General features: G+C 35.7%; 2 protein-coding genes across 2 annotated transcripts; one reads left to right on the forward strand and one right to left on the reverse strand.

Moving 5' to 3' along the window:
• The first annotated feature begins 226 nt into the window (after nucleotides 1-226).
• Nucleotides 227-7,311, forward strand: LOC122031047 (armadillo repeat-containing protein 6-like). Its single transcript, XM_042590096.1, has 8 exons — nucleotides 227-450; nucleotides 972-1,277; nucleotides 1,685-1,968; nucleotides 5,542-5,670; nucleotides 5,935-6,057; nucleotides 6,149-6,256; nucleotides 6,340-6,518; nucleotides 7,005-7,311. Exons 1-8 carry the CDS (start codon nucleotides 303-305, stop codon nucleotides 7,126-7,128), a joined length of 1,401 nt encoding a protein of 466 aa, XP_042446030.1. The 5' UTR covers nucleotides 227-302; the 3' UTR covers nucleotides 7,129-7,311.
• On the reverse strand, nucleotides 7,284-17,788 carry LOC122031048 (MADS-box protein JOINTLESS-like). Its single transcript, XM_042590097.1, has 9 exons — nucleotides 17,628-17,788; nucleotides 17,251-17,461; nucleotides 8,701-8,779; nucleotides 8,534-8,592; nucleotides 8,338-8,437; nucleotides 8,215-8,256; nucleotides 7,989-8,030; nucleotides 7,760-7,920; nucleotides 7,284-7,662 (listed from the first exon to the last, which is right to left on the reverse strand). Exons 2-9 carry the CDS (start codon nucleotides 17,430-17,432, stop codon nucleotides 7,647-7,649), a joined length of 681 nt encoding a protein of 226 aa, XP_042446031.1. The 5' UTR covers nucleotides 17,433-17,461; nucleotides 17,628-17,788; the 3' UTR covers nucleotides 7,284-7,646.
• Nucleotides 17,789-23,764: the final 5,976 nt, after the last annotated feature.

The following is a 23,764-nucleotide window of genomic DNA, read 5'->3' on the forward strand; positions in this document are numbered from 1 at the left end:
TTATGCTATCCTTATGTTTATGCAAAACAAGTAGCTAGAGGATAAATTATTTAATATAAGTTCCCCCATAGGGGTTAATTCGATCCTACCTGTACAGGCATTGCCCCAACCTCTCACAATGAGGTGGTGGGGCCCACACTTAAGTAGTGGGTCCCACCACCTCATTGTGAGAGGTTGGGGCAGTGCCTGTATAGTATGATTTAAATGTGCCAAGGGCATCCCCAAGGTCCAGTTTAATTGCGGCAAGTGTGAACGGCGGCTGCGATCGAGTACGTGGATAGGCGAAGAAGGTGCGAGTGGCTATGGGGCCTTCCGCCGGCGGCCGCACTATCTCCCAAGAAGCCTTCGAAGCGCTGGTGGCGGAGAACATGGATGACCTCGGAATGGACCCCGAGGAGGCCCTCGAGGACGCCCTCCAGACCCTGACTCTTCAGGGCGTCGATCTCTCCGGTTTGTCCTCCTTCTGGCTGCCCTTCGAAAATGGATCTTGTGTGATCCTATTAAATCTCCGCCTTGACCCTTGAGTGAATAAATATTGGTGAGAGTCAGATGTCATCGGCTGTAGCCCTAACAAATTGGTATTTTCTAAGCTACTTTAGTGGGATCTAACGAAATCACACGATGTAGATTTGAATTCAACTCGATGAAAACAGTTGGCACAGTATGTGACACCATCTGAAGAGAATGAATCTGGTTTTCTTATTTCTTATTTCTGTTACCATCGCAGTTTGATCGTGGCATTTTTAGAGAGGTGAAGGTGCAAAATTTTTCCTGCTTTCTTATTTTTCTACTAGTGTAGATTAAGTTGTCCAACTTTACTTAACAGAAAACTAAGCAAGGAAACTGTGATTTCAAACTAGTTTAAATTTTTTTGGACTAGTTATCCCATGTTTGGGTTTTAATTTAAATTAGCTTAGACTATTGCTTACAGTGTATCTGATTTATGCTTAATTCTGTATATTTATTTCCAGGAATTATCAAATGCATTCCTGGAGTAAGTAGCACAAGGGATAATCCTCTCATCCAGATTTTAGACAAGCTAAAAGATGTAGCTTTTTCTACATCAAATACATCAAAGGATAATGCAGAGGTGGAAGAAATAGTTGAACTGCTTGACAAATTTTATGGTTTATGCTCAGTGGAGGGAACAGAAAATGCAACAATTGCATCAAGGAATGGAGGGGTGGAGCTCCTCACCAGAATATGTTCCTCTTTTGATGTACAATTTGAGACAACTCTTGTGTTGGCTATGAAAGCATTGAGTTCCATTCTTCATGGTATTCTCTGCTTGTTTTCTAAGCCAAGGCAAATGTTTATGAGCTATGGCTCCTTATTTTCATGTGCAAATGATTCCTTATTCTAAATAAGTCATCCGATATAGTTCATACCTAACTAGGAACGAATAACTTTCAAGAGAAGCCATAACTCCAAACGAGTTGGACCTTGCTTGTTATCATGATATTTGCTCCATTTTTATGTTTTCTTAGAAAAGATCGTCTGTTTGTTCCCATCTTTAGATCTAATGGCCAGTGAATTTGGGGATACGGTATAAGAATTTTCTTTATATGTTGATTTGACTATGTTTCTTCTTCTATACTAACAGGCATTCTGATGTCTGCAATATGAAACCATGTAATAAATTCATTGTGTCTTTTCAAACTTTGACATGCTACTTGTCCTACAGACGCACAAAGTAGAGAAATTTTTCAGCAAAATGGAGGGCCAAAAGTTGTTGCTGATATGCTGAGTGGAAACAGGAAAAATCCTGTCATCTTGGATAGTAGCTTTTCTGTTGTCGTGGCAGCCTCAACAAATGATGAAATTCTAAAAGAATCATTCATGGAATTGAAAATAGATGAGCTTATTCTGCAAATACTTAAAGAACAGCCTAAAGACACACTATACGGTTTATATGATGCTATACGTGTCCTTTTGACTCCAGATGACACTCGTGTTTTGGCATCTCAAGTAAGCCTATTTACTTCATTGATTTATTGCAGATCAAATGATCTATTTCGTTATACCAACTTTTCATTGCAAATGCAAGTATGATGGTCTTCTTAAGATTCTCCTCTAATCAGGAATTACCAATTTTTTGCATTCTTAAACATACTCTGATATGAAATGCATGTGATTAATATAGTTGAGCATTAAATTATTCAGTTTCAGAACCATTAGACTCGATATTAATTAACTGACACATCCTCAATAAAGGAAAATCTTAAATTTTTGTTTAAGTCTTACCCATCCACATTAAATACGAACAATTCACACTTTTCCTCTTCCGTTTGTAGTAATCATAGCCTAATCGATCCTCAAATTGCTTATTATGGTTTTTTTCCTGTCTACTATAGTCTATATGTCTAGCATTGTGCATTTACAAAGATGTGATTTATGATTGGTTGTTGCACCAAAACCATGTAATGTACATCCTAAGTTGAAAATTCAGTTTTTAATTTGATATAGTAAAATTTTAAAATTTTAAAATCTTAAAATCTTAAAATTTTAAAATTCACACATTAGATGGGGTGGCCATTTGCCTACTTGTAACCTTCACATCAACAAACATGAGTGTATGTCGTGGTTCTTCCCGTGTCTAAATGGCCTCAAGAAGTCGAACTATGCCCATTTGTCGCACTTCTTATGTTGGTTTCGCCCCTTTCACAAGGGCAACAATATTTCCCAGTGAAGGGCATTTACGGGGCGTAGTGATTGTCGTCATCTCTGTTTCATGCACTCAGATATGACTTATGAGTATTCAATATGGGAATGATTATGAGTTCTAATACAACTTCTTGAGGCTTTTTAGACATAGGAGGAATCACGACATGCACTCATGTTCATTGATGTGAAAGTTACAAGCAGGTAAAGGGAAGCCCTAGTTGATATAGGCAAGTCTAAGCTATTCCTGGCAGTTGTGGCTAAATATAGAGTCAAGTGAAAAGGTTTGGCTCATAGAGTTGAGTGAACAGAGGTACCCATGGACATGCCCATGGGCATGGAGATTAAAATATGACTATGGTTTAGACCCTTGTTGCGCATTGCTACTTTCTCTTTTGGCTCATTATGCTTCAAGCAGAATTCAACAGCAGCTCTGCATTGGACATGCAATACACAAGATTCTGCATGCCACACTGTGAGTTCCAACTATGTCCATGGACGTAGTTTGTTGATGAACCAAAAAAGTGATTCCTACTCACTCATGCTTGGAATTTGTAGCATGAGCTCTGAGAAGTTGCGCATGTAGGAGTGCAAGTCTACCTTGTGCTCCATTCTTACCATCTTGGCAAGAGCTTTGTCCTATGCATACTCTCAGCAAAATTGAGCCTACAATTCCTTCTCAAACTTTGCCCATGTGTGGATAGCTTCTCTATTGTAGTCGTTTGTCTGTTCTCCACAAGATGGTGTCACTGAGATACATAAACACAACCTTCATGCACTTTGGATCATGCACATCCATTGAGCAAAAATTGTTGTCAATTGACCATAGCGCTAGTTCTCAATGTCATTGGATGCTCATGAGCCCTTGTGCTCTTTTGGCTTTAACACATCTAATCTTGCTTCACTCGACACCCCATTGCTGAGCCTAGCCACACACAGGACTGTTATCGCTCTGCGATTGTTCTCGTGATGTGTCATTCTTTGCGCCTAAAACAGTCATCATGATTTCCGTGCCATGAAGTCACCTCCTTATCTCATGAATGACTTATTGAAAGTTGTCTCTATATGTCCTCACGCAATGCCTCGCACCAAGACTCACTTGAAGTTGCAGTTCCTACCACAACATCCTCTGTCTCCTTGAATCTCAGCCGAAACTAAGGGTGTCAATTCGGGTGGGTCGGGTCGGGTTGGGTCGGGTTGAATTTTTTTTTTTTTTTTTTTAACCCAACCCGAACCCGACCCGAACCCGAGTTCAACCCAAATCACCTAAACCCGAACCCGAACCCGACCAACCCGATCAACCCGAACCCGACCCATATAACCCGAAAATTCGATTCAAAACGACTTTTTTGGGCTATTTTCCCTATAATTCTTCACTTTTATCTCAATACTTCATCATTATCATACAAATATACATAAAAACATCTAAATTTTTAAAATAAAATTTGATTTAACCCCAAAAAAACTCACAAAACCCTATATTTAAGTCAACCCGGGTCAACCCGGGTCAACCCGAACCCGACCCGACCCAACCTGGAAAGTTTTTACTCTCCAACCCTCCAACCCGAACCCGACCCGAACCCGAAAATGCCCAACCCGAACCTGATTTTTTTCGGGTCGACTCGGGTTGGGTCGTCGGGTCGGGTTCATTTTTGACACCCCTAGCCGAAACCATCTCCATACAAGATAGCCAGTTGCCAAGGGAAGCAAACCTACCGTCTTCCAAGTCTGACCTGGAAGAGTAAGATCACTGCTCACTTTTGTTTGATCAGACATGGCTTTGGTGCCACTTGTCATGGGGCTGGAATTCTTTGGCAAAATTATACAAAGTTCAGTGTCCATGCAACTTTGTGATAGGCTCAAGTCAACCTATTTTTCCCTCACACCTGCATAGGACCAACATCAAGATTACAGTGGAAGCAAAGTTCCATTACTCGTGCAAAAATTTGGTACATACAATGTGCATACTTGTCCCTTTTATAAAGGTAAGGAGAGTTTGGTTACACCAACCACTTGCAATTGGCCACAACCACTGGCAATTGCAACTAGCAACTGCCCAACTTCCTGTTGGTCTGCATGTGTGCGCCTATGCTCCTTGGCTTGACTCTCATGCCGATGCTCTAGGTGGATTGGCCTTCCTGCACCCATTGCTTCATCTGCGTGTGTGTGTGCTGTCTCCATTGTGTGTGCTGGTCCATTTGCATATGCATACCACTGTCAAGCCGAAGGGCTCACAACTGTTAGTCTGTGACACTAGTGTTGGCCAATTCCATTCCTTTAACTAAACAAGGTGAAATACTTTCCAATGGTGGCAGACCAACTGAAATTGTCTCGCTCTAAAGCATGATAACATAGAAGTGTATAATCTCTGGCAGCTGCAGCAGCTTGTATTAAAGCAATAACTTCAATCCTTATGCCTTATTTCTGGAATCTGGAATGTTATCTTTGAACTCCATTTATATATATATATATATATATATATATTCATTCTTTTATACCTTTCATATCTTAGGAAAATTCTGTTATAATATGGAGAAGGCAGAAGAACCAAAAAAGCACTGAATTCAATTATATTTTATTCTTTAAAAGTAGCTTTCATGTTATGCTAGGCAATAAAATTGTTTGGCAAAAGTCCATTTATGCTGATGCCAACCCAATGAAAGCTGATGGATGAATGTTCTAATTCTCAACAGAAGAGAATGAACTTGTTATAGTTTTGCTGGATACCGCAAAATTTAAGATTTGTCGGTTGATGCTATGCTTTCTTAACTGTTTGAAACAACGTGGTAAATAACATTCTGGAATACAAAGTCTGAAGGCTGTTGTACTTTAGAGGCATTATATGTTTAATGAATTCTTGATATGCTGATGTTTAACCAGGTATATGGATATGCTCGAAGATTTGCAAAACTTGGTATTGCAGATGCTCTTGTCAAAGCACTTTGTGATGGCTTAAGTTCACCTATCCTAGCTTCAGCATGTATTGCATTGAAGGCCGTTGCTGTAAATGTGAGTTCAATGATTCAGTAGATCATTTTTGAATGATTAGCCTTCCTGTGTGATTCTTTGGTCCTTCACAAAAGTATCCTTGCATGTATGAAGTATGAACATTTGAAATCTGATTTTTTTTAAAAAAATTTATGTATTCATCCAAACACTATCATCAATTGATAATGTATTATTTTGCCAACACACTGATGGCAGTAGAATCTTGACTTATGACGCTTTTTTCCAATAATAATTTTTCTCATGATTTTCCTCCTTACATCACAGGATGAGATATGCAAATCTATATCTGAAAGTGGTGGTATTGATGCAATTCTCCAGTGTTTGGATCAAAGCACTGAACAGAACGACAAAACTATAGCTAGAGTTTGCTGTTCTTTGCTGTCCAAGGTTTGCTGCATTTTGTGCTTAGGATTACAGTTTTAAGGATACATTTGACCAGCATCGGAATTAATCCTCACATCTTTTACTTCGTCTGAAGCTAGCAGGTAGTGATACAAACAAGACTTTAATTGTTGAGAAGGGTGGTCTGAACTGTCTTATGAAGCTGTCATCCAGGTTTTCTGAAGATCCATTAGTTTTGCAAGAGGTATTCAACTAGATTGGTGATTATTTACTATTTTGTGTATAATCGTCATGGATATTGTTTCCCATTAATATTTTACTCTGCAGATTATGTCTATTATCACTGTTCTTTCTCTGAGATCACCAGAAAATGCTGCCAGTGCAGTTGAAGCTGGTGTAGCAGACTTTGTTCTTCATGCAATGCAGAAGTTTCCAACTTCATATCAGCTGCAAAGACAAGCTTGCTTTATGATTCGAAATCTTGTAGTTAGGAACCCAGAAAACAGGTATATATCCTCTGTGACCCCTAAAGAAAAGATAATATTATAGTTGACTCAGAAATTATGAAAATGAAATAAAAAAAAAAAAATCCATCAACATCAGCTAACATTGCTGAACCTTATTATTTTTTTAGCCAGATCAAGTTGCTCTCCAGCATCTATTATTACATATTATTATCTGTCTCATCACATTATTCGTATTTTGTTCATCTTGGTTTAAGTTGTTTATGAAATGCTTTTCTAACATATCTAAGCCACAACAGCTTATATACCTTTCTCAAAGTACAATCGCTGATTGTTAGTATTGCAAAATGTTGCCAACATTGGGCATCCTTGTCTGATATATGCATATCTATGGTAACGATCTTTGCTTAACAATACACTTTGAACAATATAACCTTATAATTGTTGTGGTTTCCTACTATATTTTTGATATGGTTTACAATTTAGATATAAAAGCCTGTCTCTGTGCTCATTATTTGGCTTCTGCAGGATCATTCTTCTCGGTAATGGAATTGAGAAGCTCATAAGGAAAGCTAAGGTAAGCCATGCGAGCTGCAAGGATGCTGCAACTGCCGCATTGAGGGATCTCGGTTTAGATGATTACAACACATAACTTATCCTTGTGTGCTGCTGCCATCAGTAGTGATCAGTTTTTTCCATTCAAATTGAGCCAGTTGGTGCTTATACTGGCTCCCTCTTGATTGATGGTTTGCCATGTTTTATTTCATGCTTACATGATACTGGTTCTCTTGATAAAGACTCCTCGTATCAATCACAAAGAATTTCTTAACATGAAGGCAGTGATGAGTTATACATTATCTGTATCGTAATTATGCAAAGTACATGCATTTTTCTAAATGATTCTAAGTTTGATCATCTCCTTCATGCAATACAAGCAGATTGATAAACATACTAATGTGGTGGTGAGACACACCATGACGACACACATCAGTTCAAGAGTCCAGAGGAACATGAGCATGAGTGGCATGCATCACTGCAATCCTTATTCCTAACACACCTGCATTATTTGTACAACTTTTATATGCTACCGACTCACAGCTACATTTGCTGCTATCCAAAGCAGGTAGATCCTTCTCTTCCATCAACAGCTTCTCGTAATATTCCTTCCGACTAGCAGTAAGGCAGCCTATACATGCCACAACAACACAGCAATTAGTTTGGAGCGCGACCCAATCGAAGTGATCATTCGAATCGAGCATTGTGTTTGGTTAAGTTATATCTACCCGAGCTTGAGCGATGTGTCTGAACTATCATCGCATTCTGGGGGACCTCCGGAGTGCGAAGAAGCATTAGTCACAGATTCAGAGGTCTGCCCATCTTCATTAACAACATTCTCTCTATCTATCATCGCCTGCTCCTTCCCCGTGTTTGTCATGCCCGAAACCTGCAATTCATTCACATATATGCAACTCATCTTGCAAATTCAACTTGTGATCAAACAACTCATCTTACATTTTGGCTAAGCCTCAAGTTTTCTTCTGCCAGTCGTAGCGCCTGCAAATGAAAATTAAGTTAGTTCCCCTCCATCTAGCTTGATCGATATTCTCGATACAACAAATGAATCAACATCACTGTGAATCTTTCATATCGTAAATTCATAAAAGGATTAGATAATAAAAATCATTTGCAGTGATATTGAACTGTCTTGAAGTAGCAAGAACCCTTGACATCTCTTGACCTTCTCCTGAAGACTATTAATTTGCTCCATGAAGTTTGCATCCTGAAAAATTAACATTAAAGAAATATCGATAATTGGCTTACGACTTGATTAATTAAGAATCAATTAAACAAAGTACTCTACCTTTCTTTCTAACACTCGACTTAATCCGGCTTCAAGTTTTTTCTCTAACTGCTGTAGCTCTTCGACACTTAGACTTTCAAGTGCCTCCCCTCTCATCTGCCTACCCTCATGAATATTTATTGATTAAGGAAGAGCAGTTCATACTAAATAAATAAGAAGAATAATAAAAAAATCTCGCATAATCTAAAGTGAGAACCTTAGTTGGAGGCTTGCTTCTGTAACTTGTTTATTCAGATTTGCATACTTATTGTCCAACTGAGCAAAAAGAAAAAAAAAACAATGTAAGAGGATGTATGAAATTTATTTTTTCCTTTAAATCTTGAAATTTTGATTCTTAAAATTGCGCGACAATTGCTTGCTTACGTTTAAGTCGAGGGAGAGTTGGTCTTGCTTATCAAGGTTCTTCGAGTGTGTGCTATGCTTCTCAAGGATCTGCTTCATGCTGCAAAACCAATGAGGAAATAAAATTGTTGGATTCAAATCTGAAACTTACTTGTATCGACTATCAAAATTGAAAAGAGAAGAGAAACACTAGCACTCCTTATCGATCAAAGAGTTCAAGACAATCGGTGTATTATTGGTTCTCAAAGAAGTAGCAGATAGGATCAAAGAGTCCTTATTATTGGTTCTAGAATAATTAAATATGATGCATAAAATAGTTATTTATTCATCAACAACAACCATGCAATAATGAATAAATGACTTTCATTCAACAGTAAAATTATAGGCTTTCCCAAAGAAAAATTAATTTTATAACTAGAATCAAAGAAATTGAAATTCTTGAATCAAATATATTTTGTTTATCTAATGATTTTAATTTCTTAATAACTATATGAAGCATTTAATTTTAATAGTATATTGTAATATTGGTCCAAAGGTGTATTACAATATATTCTAATGTTTTATTTGAATGTGTCTCATTTATAGCAATTTCTCTTCCTTCACAAATGCTTCTATTACCATATTTAATGGTTTGAACTTTTTCTGAATGCAGTGAGCAAGTCAACTTTCATTTAGGTGTGTTCCATCACTACCAAAGGAAAACTCCACTGTTATTAATGATTTAAGTAATGAGGAAGAGAAGTCCAAATGTAAAGCATGTGAATGATCTACCGGATTAAGTCTTATGTTTATGTAGATGACTTGCAAACAACATTAGGACCACTACTTCACACACCGAAAATGCAAAGGAATATTTAATGTTTATGGAAGAATGTTTTTGTTCTACCGATAAGTCACTTGCTTGTACATTAATGACACAACTCATCACCATAAAGTTTGATGGATCACAGACTATGCAAGAACATACCATTAAGGAGATTATTAAGGAACATGTACATAGAATGGATCTTGATTGTCCTTTTAAATTAATGAAGCAAAAGATGTATTAAAGTTGGCAATCTGAGCTCACTTATGTATTTCTAATATTCAGTCTCTAGTTATGATGTGCACATTATTGTGTTATGTGTTATAACATTAATTACCTAGAAACATTAAACAGACCATTATGAAATTACGATTTATAGGCCTAATATAGTACGATACTTGTGTTTATGTTATATAGAAGGAAATATGTTATATGGTTAATGTACGACTGCTATAATCCACATTTAGTGTTCTATTATGCTGAAGTAATTATAGTGTCTTGGGATAATGTGTTTTTGATGCTTGAAATTATAATGCATCATGCTTATGTTTTAAATTTTAGTTTCATCAAAATTTTAGGTCAAGTGGGAGAATGTTAGATAGTTGTCATTTTGGCGACTAAATAACTGGCCTAAAAATAAAATGAAACTTAAAACATATAACTTCATAAATGAGAACTTATTATTTCATAAGTAGATAAAAAAATGACTCATCCTTCGATATATACAATAATAATTATTATTATATTATAACTAATATGAATAATAATTATTATTATTATAGTTGATGCATGATGGACACATAAATAAAAGCACAATGATGTTCATCAATGCATGAATGCAATATGTTTTTTGAAAGAAAGGAAAGAGAGAGAACCTAATATATGAAAAATAATAATTATATTATAATGGCTTTACCATCAAACTCAAGTATGTAAACTCATAAATTTCAAGATCCATTGAATAATCTAAAGTAATGAAAATATTAATTAATGGATTAGAGCATCACCTTGGGGTCATTGTACACTTGATCTTGATAATTGATTTGCGATCTCACCATCTCATCGGTGTAGTTGAAGGTTTAATGCCCACTTAATTGGAGGCTAGAACTAAGGTTTGAACTTTCTTATTTGATATCCTTAAAGTGCAATGCATACAAAGGGAATTTGGGTACCTTCTAGAGGAGATAGAACTTTCATCGTGTGGTATGTATCCTTGAATTGTAGGAGAGCACTAAAGTCTTGTTTCACTTCTAAGATGATGTATGACTATTGTTGTAGTAAGCAACTAGTCTAGCTAACTTTGAACCAAGTCAGAGATTGATACAAGTCCAACCCAACATGATCTCTTGAACTTCAAATGGTCATAACTTTTAACTCGAGACTCGAAATCAGGCTCTACCGATGGTCACACATGCAGAATTTAAAAATTACATTTGTTACGAGTACCCATAATCATCAATTTTCGAGCTCAAATTCCATCGTTTAGGTCCTCAATTGAGTCTTTGAAGATTTTATTACTATTTTTAATATTTTTTATTTTTATGGTATTTAGGATATTTTTGATATTCCTGATAATTATGGGCCATAATTAGTCTATAACAACATCCTATTTTATTAATTTTAATTTTTATCAAGAGATTTCTTTTTCTAAAAAGATCTATTTTCTTTCTTTACAAGATTGGAGTTGAGGTCTATATATTGGGATTTCTTTCCTTTCATTGTCTTGAGCCTATATAAACACCTTTCTATTTGTATTAGGATTCATCCTCTTTTATTTAACAAAGTTTCATTTTTTGTTAAATCCGATGAGTTTCCTTTGTTTTTAGTGTTTTCTTTTCTTGAGCTTCTCCTCCAATCTCTCCTCTCGTTAACCAGTGGGATAATCGTTATCCTATCCGATATCAGAGACCCAACGATCCCACAACATATTTTCAAGGTGGTGCGACCTTAATTGGTAAATTATGGAACGAAGGAAGCATAAGTCTCAAATGGGATGGCCGGTAAGGTTATTTTCCCCAACAAAGGTCATGATGCCCCATGACATTGGGGTTGGCCAAAAGGAGGTTTTCGAGGATTAAGGAATGGGACCAAGAAGAGACTTTGTGCTTATGATCATGATTATCTTCCATGCTCATAGGGGGATGCTTATAGTTGTCAATAGGGGACCAAGAAGAGACTTTGTTTATCATATTCACCATTTGAATTTCTAATTTGTGTATCATGACATGGGATTGTTACTAGATGTTCTTAGTGTTTTGTGTCATCGTGATGGTTGCAAGTATTGTGGATTTCATAAAATTGATTGTTGATTTGATACATAATGTGTTTGTTTTGTTAATGTGGTTATTTATCAATGTTGCTTCCAATATAGACATCATTGTTGTAATTTTCACAGAAGACTCGAGTATATTTTAGGGCACATTCTATGAAGTTTCCTTCGTAAATCACCTCTATAAGGACCTTAAGTCAAGTTTAGGTAGTTGGATGAGTCAACCCCCTAGGGAAGGGCATGATCTCCAGGGAGTGACAAGAGCATTAGTTTTCAAAATTCAATCAAGGTGAAGCACGAGCAATTTCATTAGTCCAATCTTAAGGGAGTATCTTCAGATCAGTCGATGATGTAAAACCAAAGGATGTTAGATCTTGTTTTATGTTCAAGCTTATTAAATTATTAACAAAAATCGGAGTTTAGGGTAAATGGAGTACTTTGGTAATTGAATGAGATGTTAGATCATGTGTTGCTCAACGTTGGTAAGATTATGATGGACGAACTTTGGTTTGAGTCCTAACTTGGGAAAGCTCTTCTTCAACCTTTTCGGTTATATTGCTTGTTTTATCTCTTATTTATCTTGGATCCTCCATCGGTTAATTTTACTTAATACTATTAATTTTACTTAATACTATAGGAGTGTATGCTTAGAGTCAGTGTTCTTATTTGAAATGCATGAATAGAATTGCGCCTCTTATCTTGGTGATGAATCATTAGATCGACATATAAGATACACATGTATACATACTTGAATGTGATATGAATCGTAAGTATGCTAACATAGAGAATGATAGTATCTGGAGTGTGTTACCTACATCTTGGACTTACTGAAGGGGATTTTAACCCAATAACCATATTGTGTCCTAGCTATACGCACCAATGACCCGACACATGAAGGTCAAGGCTGCTATCTAACCAATGTATCATGTGCCTTAAAGGAACATTACAGGGTGAATGATGCTTCAAGTCGCTAATGTCTAATCGGGTATCATGTGATTTCAATAATATTACGGAGTACATGATGATTAGACTACCTATGCCTAATTGGGAATCATGTGATTTCAAGGGTAGCTAATACCTAATTAGTTACAACCAAATAAGCTTAGAGATATTTTGGGTTTGTGATAATTAGATGCTACCTAACAAGAGATTTAACGATTAGAGATGCTTTGGGTTTGTGATTGTTAAGCCTATAGGTTTTGATGGAAGACCGAGACAGCCTTTGGGTTGATTTATGTGATCCACCCAACTTTATGTGTTAGTGTTGAGTAGGTGTTATTAATGTAAGTGGACTATAGATCGATGATGTGAAATTTTATGTTTATCTTTATTCTTTGATCCTATCATAATGTGTTGGGAATACAATTAAAGTCTCACTGAAAATAACATGAAAAAGATTATGAATTTACAAGATAAAAAATATCTCCATTGATATAAAGTCTTTTAGGTAGAGCCCAAGGACAAATCCATAAGAGATTAAGCCCAAAGTGGATAATATCATCCTATTATTGTGTTGATAAATGAATTCTTTTGATCCTAACAAGTGGTATCAAAGTCATGGTCTAGACCGAATGCCAATATGGGGTGGCCTTGAACGAAATTGAGAGGAGACACAAAGTAGGTCAACAGTAATCGAGTGCTTGCGAAAGGCCGAAACAGGTCAAAAGTGACCAGATACTTGAGGAAGAGGCCTGATCCATTAAAGTAACGGTGATTCTTTGTTTGAGGGAAGGATTGTTGTGAATACAATTAAAGTCTCACATTGAAAATACATAGAAAAGATCATGAGTTTAAAAGATGAAAATATCTCCATTAGTACAAGGCATTTTGGATAGAGGCCAAAAATAAATTCATGAGAGCAAGGACCTAAAATGGGTAATATCATACTATTGCGGATATATGTGAATTCTTTTAGTCCTAACACGATCCTTATTTTATTCCCATTATGATATTATCTAGAGGCAAGTTGTAAGATGAATTGTTGTTATCCTTTGCTCTAAGACATCACCACAATTGGGATTGAAATTTTATGTGATGCTTTCATCTTTTCATTCATATACTATGCAATTGCTAGTTTGTACTTTGTATTTATGAGATATGAGAGATGTTTTTTTTAAAAAAAAAATCAATAAAACTTACTTCATTATTTTGCACATTATATTATGTTGCTATTATTTTTTATGTTTGATATAATGTTACCATTGTCACTCATGTGATAATCATCGCTCAAAAATACTTACTAGTTACTCTTGTGCTACTTGTGTTCATTATGTCAATGAGTATCATGGCACACTGACAATCGACACAATTTGGTATGTTATATGTCAAAATCAATTTGAACAATATTTATTATTTTGTACCTTGTAGCTCTAAAATTCTAATTCAATTAATTATTTAGTTTCTATACTTTTGTTTTTATAATTAAATAAATTAAGTGAAAGAAGATTATAGGAGTAAAAATTCAATGCGCATTTAAGTAAAAATTGAAAAGAAAGAGATCATTATAAATATAAAATGTTAAGTTAAAGGGAATTGAAAACACATTTGGGTGCATCTTCACATGCTTTAACACAAATTGAAGTGGGTTGAGTATCCGATTATATTAGATGACGATTTTTAATTCAATTAACTATCTAGTTGTTATATTTATTTTTTTTGCATAAGTAACTAAATTGAAAAATATTAAATGAATAAAATCAATATAAATTTTTCCAGTAAGCTCCAATGCTTGCTAATGCATGTTGAGTATGAAAAGAATACCATGTCGAAATCGTACCATTCATTATAAAACTAAAGGATATCTATAATTTCTATCATCGTGCATACACTTACAAAACCAAAAAGAGGAAAGTTAGCTCTTAGGTTCATTGGACCCTTTAGCCTCTGTTTAGATGGGGTGAGGGAAGATTTATTAATGGAAAGGGAAGGGAGGGAAAGTAAAGAATTTAGGTTCGCCTTGTTTGAAAGGGAAAGTAAATTAATGTAACATGTATTACCTTATTTGGGAGGAAAGGGAAGAGAACGAAGGGTAAATATATAAAATTACAGAATTACTCTCAATCCAAAGTTTAATTAAATTATTTATTTTAAATTAGGAATTGTTTAAATTAATTAATTATAAAAAATTTAAAATTATTGTGTCAATCCCTTTTTCCTTGATCAACGAAGCTCCTGTTTCCTCACCAACGTACTCGTCGCCACTGCTCCACCGTCGCCGGTTCGCACATTCCATCCATAAGCCGCCGTCCGATCGACGCTATCTGTGGTTCTGTTGCTTCGTCATCTCCGTTGTCGCTATCGCCTCCACAAGCCACTGGCATTGACGTCACCTTCTCCACTGTAGTCGGTGTCGTTACCCTTGCGATGCTTCACCCACTAAAGGCAAAGTCGGCGTCGACGCTGTCAAGATAGGGATAAAATTGGAATAATTTTTTATTTAAATTTCTCTTTCCCTTCCTTACATTCCGATTTGGGGTGTAAGGAATTGAGCATCTTTTTCCCTCACTGAGGCTAACACTTCCCCTTCCTTCCCCTTCACCTCCTTAACTCACTCCTTGCATCGTATATTTTTCAATGTCAATGTTGTAGAGAGTAAATTGAGATGCATGAAAAATCATGCCTATGCAAATTAGAGAAAATGCCTGTGATTGAAAAATATCAAAAAGCATTGGTTAAGTGGTGCAAGAATTACACTCAGTGTTACCGACATACAATCGAATCAACATTTTTGTTTCACAAGCACCAAGGCTATTTTGTAAATGAGTGTGAATTTCACACTCATGCCACTATTTTATAATTAATGATAGTGTGCCTTTTCACTCTTCACACTAGACATATGTATAGTAAATCAATGTTAGAACAACACAAATAGATATGATCACAAGTTAGGTTTTAGTTGTTTACATTTTCCCTAATTATATTGGCAATCAACTCATAATCGACACTCTTTAAAAACACTCTATTAATTAAGTTTATGGTTTTATGTCATTCAAGTAGTGATCATCACACATTTAATGGCGATCAAGTACTTTAGCAAACAAACACATGAAAACTTGTTATGACTTGTCACACACATATTCTTAGAGACTTCCCTTAGAGAAAAAGATGCAAATGAGCTAGCCTTAGAAATGATTTCCAGATGTAATTTCTAATGACAATTCTGATGCATTCTTCGAAGAGGAAAATGAAACACTAATTGCTAAAATAGACGACGCTAAGCTACCCCTACAATTGATTGTTCAACCAAAATATAAATGAAGATATCTCTCATGGCACTACTAGAATAAGTGGCTATTATGACATTTTCTTAATGACATTTATTTTATAATGTAATTATAAACACTTTTTAACAACACTTATTAAAAACTATTAATCCTAAAAATAAAATATCATATTAGACTATCTAATGATGACAAATTTTATAAATGTCATAATCAATTATTCTCTTTCTAAACTTATATTATCTCTAAACCTAATCAATTTATTTTCTCTCAATATTTTTTCTCGAACTCTCCAATTAACCTAAGATAAGACACTTATAATTGTCAATATAAATGAGTTTAGGTGAGATTTAAATTTGTCCTTATTACAATAATAACAAGGCATAGATAAATGTCCTTGATTCTTTCCTAATATTTTAGTCTGTCCTTATATCCCTAAATTGAGACACTTCTAAAATTAACATTGATATTTTATAATGAAATTACAAAATGTCAGGAATGTTAGAGGGCCTAAAAATACATCACTTTATAGGATGTTTATCGGTAATGTGACTAAAGTTTTAGTGTGCAATAAAAGTATACTATAAGGGCATTTATGTGTGCCCTAAAATAATATTATTCTTGTAGTGTGGCTTGGTTGAGAGAAGACATTACATGATATCCTACAATATAAGCAAGATGAAAATCTAAAAGAAAAGTTCAAGTAAACTAGAGGAAAGTGTAGATGTATATATCCATTAAAGGCACAAACAACTTGCACCTACATAACCAAGCTGAATTAGAGAAGACAACAAGCCGATAAACAAGTTTATATAAGTAGACTGATAATGTGAAATACATGTAACTCAATGATATTTAAGTTTTTCCTTTCGATGCTAGAATAAAATGGACAATCAAATTACTTTTAGATAACAATATATCATGTATAACATTGTACATATTGTAAACTAATTAAACTGTAAATGCATAATTATTGTGTGCACTAGGCAAAACTAACACTATATATACCTCGAGGCTTCCCGGTTTTCGCTATGTGTTAGACAAGAAACGGCCTGGAGATCGAAATTATGAACATAACCCTAATATAATGCATAGGTAACACCAACTCCTTATCCCTTCAAACCTTCTTCAACTTCTAACAATTCAAATGGTACATGGTATTTTAGGGCATAATGTTCTACTATTGGAGTGTAATTTGCTAAGATCTTTTCCATATAAAGTAGTGGAAATCTGAAGTAGATCTAAGCGATGTCGTTGATAATTGATTAAGAACCAACCTGGAGCTGCAGAACTCGAAGAGCTTGCCGGTGGAGGAGAAGACGATGAGCGCCACGTCAGCATCGCAGAGCACCGACAGTTCCGCCGCCTTCTTGAACAGCCCCCGCCGCCGCTTGGAGAACGTCACCTGCCGCGCCGCCGTGTTATCGATCTTCCGTATCTGTATCTTCTCCCTCACCATGATCTCTCTTTCTTTTTTTCTCTCTCTCTCTGTAAAATCCAACCACGCCGTCTCAAAATCCAACACCAAATCTATGTGTATTCCCTTTTTTAGCAAAAAAATAGCGCTGAAAATTCCATAGTTAAGCACACAAAACCGGTGCTGCTCTTGAGGCGAGAAATCGAACTATTTTTTTTCTTAAAAAAAATATATTACCGGATCGAGAATCCACCAGAGCAGATGCTCTAGTTCATCTGTCGAGAACACGAGAGAGAGAAAGAGGGGGAGAGAGAGGGGGAAGATGCTTTCCTAGGAGGAGACGGAAGGAGTAATGGAAGTCTTTTTATGGTAAACAGTTGCATCTCCTTCACGGTCAGAAGTCATGTCAGACATGGGTAAAGACGGTGTTGGTGGTGGGGGCCTGATGGGAGAGAGAAGGGGAGGGTTTGGGTGTAATGGCGGGGAGATGAGGTGAGTGGCGTTGTTTGTGCAGCGTATAATGATGTGCGCAGAAGCCTGTAGAGATGGGAGGGGGGGACAGAGAGGGCGTGCGAGGCAGGCTTTTTGGGTGCATCCGTACGGACGGTGGAGCCCGAGGTGAGTACGGCGTGTGGAGTCCATCCCCTTGACATTGAAGCCGTAGGGATGCGGGGGCGGATCAGCTGACACTTGGCTGGATTTAATTTGAATATTGCGTATCTACGGCTTGAATAATTGTTAACCCGGCTTAAAAATATATTTAATTTTATATTCAAAACTATTAAATTTGAACTGAATTCTTTTTTTTATCCGCTAAATTTAAATTAATAATATTTAATTGAATAAAATGTAAGATCATAACGACCGTTAGAGAGAAGGTGAACAATGTAAGTATTTTTTTTTTTTTTATAAACTCACTCAAGAGATAAGTAGGGAAAATGAGAAAACATAAATAAAGAGATACATTTATATAGACACATTTATTTTTAACTTAATTCATTATCCTATTATTACTAGTCCAAGATGGGTAATTATTAATTGCTTCTAATGAATAATTCATTAAAAATCTTTTTCTTTGAATAGAAATCTCGAGATGGAGATTCATCTTTATAAAAGTTAGGAACGGTAATAAGTTTACTATCCCATTTCAAAAACAAGTATGAAAAAACGATATAAATAATACAAGGAATATACCAACAAGAATTTAGAGAATGAACGTAGTTGTCGAAATATCACGTCAATGTTATGTCAAAGTTTCAGAGCAAAATGACGCCCCAGGGTGTAGCATAAACAGTGAGCGCATGTCATATCTGGTGTAATGGCCAAGGATCGATTCTCAAGAACTGATGACCTGAGATTTACCTTACCATACGTCTGATGCCTGTGTACCTACATACACCTCCCTCCATATCCGTGGGGTTGGTACTAGGGGGTCGTTAATGTAGTGGATCTAATTTTTCTTCAGAGCAAAATGACAATATAAGACAGTAACAAGAGATGATGTGAAACTGTTGTTCGAAGCCGTACTTAAAGGTGAGTCCCAATATGCTTAGACTAACTCTAGGTGCCACCAGCTGAGTTCATCTGATCTGACATTATTGTGAATTATCCATCTCCAAGTGTTTGGAACCCTTCCAGACACCTGAACTATTGACGTGCCATAAACAGGACGAAGCTCTATCCAACTGCGACTTATCCTTCTCTATACGCCTGGATCCTTTCTAAGCATCTAGATGCTAACGTGCACAGACCAACCAAAGCGTGCCACCTCATTAACATGTTGTCCTATGTTTGAGTCATTCGAGAGCTTAGACCATGTCATGTTGCCCAAACCTTAAAGTGCCTAGAATATATCCGGTCGCTTAGAGTTCACTGTTTTAGCCGACTTTCGATCCGATCTCAAGTCTCTGCACCACAGAGTTAGCATAATAAGCATAGATTAGACCGACGTCTACTGTTCTCTTAAAGAGAACATATCTTTACTCACTCCACTCAGAAGAGTTTATCTGGTGTCAAACATTCGATCATCTAAACATGTTTAGACTTTGCTCATCATCCAATCCTCTGATCCCCCAAGACTTCCTTCGATGTCCGATCCTTGTTGACCCATCAACTTGCTAAACGTTTGATCCGTTGACCCGTCTAGTCTTTGTTGGTGCGTTTGACACCAATAATCAAACTTGAGTTTTGATGAATGACAAATGAATTAAAGTTAAATGTGTTGTTGTCTAACCTTGTTATCGAGTGTGCAAGGTTGACTAACTTAATGGGTTAAGAGGACCTGACACTAGGTAGGAAGTCCAATTGGGATATGCGATCCCCAATTGGTGAAATCTAGATGTAGGGTTATGGTAAGAGGAAGCTCGTATGTGCAAATCGAGAAGGAGATCGGGATGTTCGATTCCTAGTTGGCGAAGTCCAGATATGCGATTCCGGCAGAAAGACCTGGTAGGTCAGATTAGACGTCGAGAAGGTAACTTGACACTTGGCAAGTGAAGGTAAGCCATTAGAGGATATTGACTAAGTGAGGACGTGCCTCGATTGAGGGGATAGTAGGCGTCGGTCCAATTTTGGTCCATTTTGAAAACATAAATTGAGACCCTAATTAAATCCTGGTTTGGAGGATAGAGTCTAAGTCATAAATTTATCATATCATTGTTGTGCTAACCTTGTTTTGTAAGTTAAATATTTTTATATTGGATTAACACATTTTGCAGGACAAAGGGAATACAAAAGTCCTCGAGTGAACAGTACTCGAGGCGCTTCCAGGTGACAGAAGTCGCCTTCAGTACTGTTCATGGAAGGTACCTTCGGTGCTATGGCAGTCACCTTCTAATGGATAAAATCAGACTTTGTCGGTGATAAAGGGTGAGTTGTTCAAGATCAAATTTTACACATTGGAGGCGCCTTCAACACTATGGAAGACACCTTCCACACCTTATAAAAGTGTTGTTCAACCAAGCATTCAAATCAATCTCTCATACAAGTCTATGCGTCCGATTGGTATTCCGACTGCTCCGGCTTCCTGCTGTTGCCCTGCTATGACTCTGCTGCCCCCGACAACTGCTGAGAAGCGTCCAACATCAAGCGCAATCCGATCATCTTTGTCCTATTCTTTTTTATACTCGATCTTCTCTTCCGGTGGTTCCGGAAGAGGTTATTAGTGGATTACCTATTGATAGGCCTACGGGACCTAGGTCTTGGAGTAGGGGTCACTGAAGGCTCCAAACTAAGTAAAACTACTTACGTTCTTTCATTTTCTGTTTCTCTTTTTATTTCCGCTGCACTCATTAACTTACTTTGATTTTAAAAGAAAAATAAAGTTTTTCAAAACCACGTGATTCACCCCCTTTCATGTGCATCTCGATCCAACAAGTGGTATCAAAGCCCTATTAGCTCTGAATTGGTGCTACCACCAATCAAGCCAGGGGATTTTTTTTAGATTTTAGTTTTTCATATTTTATTTGAATTTCTAACATTTACCTTTCCAAATAAATCTTTCTCGTTCAGTTTTAACTTGAAGTTGGTGTAATATCACTCAAATCCTTATTTTTATTTTTATTTTTTTCACCTCAAACTTTACTAATCCAAGACCTAGTCTTGGGATATTTTTCATTTCTTTTTACAAGATAAATTCAACTGACTCAACTTGAGAGATACAACACCGCTTGTCCTCTTATCTCTTCAACAAAAATGATTTTCTGTATTGGAAAAAGAGAATGGAGGTCTATTTGAAGACACACATCGATAATGGTTCACCATCTGACGAGGGTACCACGTGCTTGTTGATGAAGCAACTAAAGTACCGCTCGATCTAGAAAGATAGAATCTGAAAGATAAAAAAAGCCCAGATCGACTCAAAAACATTGAACACGATCCAGTGCGGACTCATGAAAGAACTCAACCGAGTCAGTCCACACGAGAACACAAAGGAGCTATGGGACAAACTCATTGAATTACACGAAGGAACTAATGATCCTAAGGTAACTAAACGAGACCTACTTCTAAATTCCTTATTTAACATTAAATGCAAGATGAAGAAATCGTAAGCCAGCTACATGCGAGAATCAAGGATATCCTCAATGGCCTGCACATGATCGGACATCAACTCAAGAATCGCGACGTTATTAGGTACACTCTGAACTCATTCCCTTGAACCTCACTATGAGCATCAATCATAGATGCCTATAAGGTTTCAAAGAACCTTTCAAAATTAAAATTAGATGAATTATTTTGTGAATTAGAGCTACACAAATAAAATAATGCAATAAAGGTCAAGAAAGGAATTGCATTTCTTGCAGGTACTTCCAAGGGAGCTAAACCCAAAGCACAAACTGAGTCTGAATCGGAATGAGATGAAGAAGTGCATCTAGTGAACATGGTAAGAAAGATGTTCACTAGACGCAAGAGAAACTTCACTAAACACGACATGAAAAAGATGTCCAAGTCCGCATCCAACAACTCAAAGGCGAATATCACGTGCTATGGCTACAACAAGAAAGGGAACTTCAAACATGAATGCCCAAACAAAGACGAGATCAAGAAGACAAAACAAAAGAAATCACTCAAGGTGACTTGGGACGAGTCTTCATCGGATAGATCGGAAGCAGATAATTCAAAGCAAACTAGGTACCTCACACTGATGGCAACCGGAGACGAATCAAATCTTGAAAAAGAATCTGAATACAAGTCGAGCAATGAATCCACATCCAGTTCAGATGAACCAACTGGAGTAACATTTAATTATACTACAAAATTCTTTAAAATTATTTTTTTGCTTAAACAAGAAATTGACAAAAACTGAGGAATATGCTAAACTCCCCCTTAAGGAAAATAACATCCTAAAGGAACAACTGAGCTTGACCTCCTTAACTGACCAAGTCCAAAATAGAAATTCAACTCAGGCTAAAAATCTTGAGGAAGAAAATTCTGTCTTAAAAAGTCAAGTTAAAGAGTTAAAGGAACAGTTGAAAAAGTTCACCTCAGGATCCAAATATCTAAACATGATACTTGAATTCCAAAGAGCTATGTATAATAAATATAGACTTGGATACAACTTTAACTCAACCTTTAAATCATTTTTAACTCTAACTCAAAATAAAAAACCAACTAAATCTTGAGTTCCGAAAGTGTGCCTAATCATGCAAGTATGACTTAATCAATACTATGTACTAAAAAAATAAAATACGTTACCTAAATTTAAATAAATCAAATAACTTACCCTTAATCTCAAAAATTAAATCTTCAAAACTAAATTCAAACCTAAAGAATAAAATTAAATCAAATAAATCAAAAACTAAACCTAAATTTAATAAAAATAAAATTAATCTAAACTCAAACTATAATCAAGTCTATTATAACTATAAAGTAAATTGACACGAACCTAAAACCTAAACTCAAAGTTCAATAATTCAGGGGGAGTCTCCAAATTAGTTGGTACCTCCAAAAAAAATAATTTACCCGATTGGGTAATTAGGGATAGGATAAATGGGGATAAAAATTTAACTTGATAAACGGTACTGGAGAAGTTTTAGATAATAGTAGGTTAGAGAAGCTCTGTCTATATATGTTTAAGAAGATATAGCTTCTACTTAATATATTTGGCTTAGTGGAACTAACTGAAGCTACCTCTTACTAATCCTAACTGGTTAGACCAAAGTTTTATATTAACTTCAGTGGATAGAACTTTTGGAAAACTTCGAAAGTGTGGTTACTCTAATGATGTCTAGGTGACTCATCACAGCTTAGACGTTTATCTAAAGAATATCTGTTTATTGAATACAAAGTTAAATTTAAATCTAACACAAGTTAAACTAAACCCTGAAATTTAACTTAACTCATCTCATAAAATTATAGGATTCCCTGATTGAAAATATAGATCGGGCGAGATGAATAAAAATTAAATTATATTAAAATAAATTTAAATTAATTAAAATTAAATTCAAATTAATTAAATTTAAATTAATTAAATTTAAATTAATTAAATTCAAATTAAAATCAAATTAATTAATTTGAAATTAAATTCAAATTATATTAAATTAAAATTCAAATTCAAATTAATTAAATTAAAATTAAATTAAATTCAAATTAATTAAATTTAAATTAAATTCAAATCAATTAAATTCAAATTAATTAAATTTAAATGAAGTTAATTAAAATAAATAAAATATAAACCCAACATAAAACTTAAAATTAATTTAAAACTTAAAATTAATTTAAAACGTAAAATCACATTTAAAATTAACTTAAACTAGAAATTCCTCCACTTACCGATGATGACCAAATCTAATTGTGTTGGTGCGAGAAGCACCAGACAATCGAACCTGTGCTTTGATAATGACAAAAAGTTTAAAGTTAAGTTGTCTTGTTATCTA

The sequence above is a fragment of the Zingiber officinale genome, chromosome 11A (assembly GCF_018446385.1).
Source record: "Zingiber officinale cultivar Zhangliang chromosome 11A, Zo_v1.1, whole genome shotgun sequence".
Taxonomy (NCBI): Eukaryota; Viridiplantae; Streptophyta; class Magnoliopsida; order Zingiberales; family Zingiberaceae; genus Zingiber; species Zingiber officinale.

Bases quoted from the DNA above. Each gene is read 5' to 3' on its own strand.
- LOC122031047 (XM_042590096.1), top strand. From the start codon at position 303: ATGGGGCCTTCCGCCGGCGGCCGCACTATCTCCCAAGAAGCCTTCGAA. The intron at 451-971 runs GTTTGTCCTCCT...ATTTATTTCCAG, and splicing joins TCAGGGCGTCGATCTCTCCG to GAATTATCAAATGCATTCCT. The intron at 1,969-5,541 runs GTAAGCCTATTT...ATGTTTAACCAG, and splicing joins CTCGTGTTTTGGCATCTCAA to GTATATGGATATGCTCGAAG.
- LOC122031048 (XM_042590097.1), bottom strand. From the start codon at position 17,432: ATGGTGAGGGAGAAGATACAGATACGGAAGATCGATAACACGGCGGCG. The intron at 8,593-8,700 runs GTAAGCAAGCAA...CTTTTTGCTCAG, and splicing joins AACTCTCCCTCGACTTAAAC to TTGGACAATAAGTATGCAAA. The intron at 8,257-8,337 runs GTAGAGTACTTT...TTAATTTTTCAG, and splicing joins GTCGAGTGTTAGAAAGAAAG to GATGCAAACTTCATGGAGCA.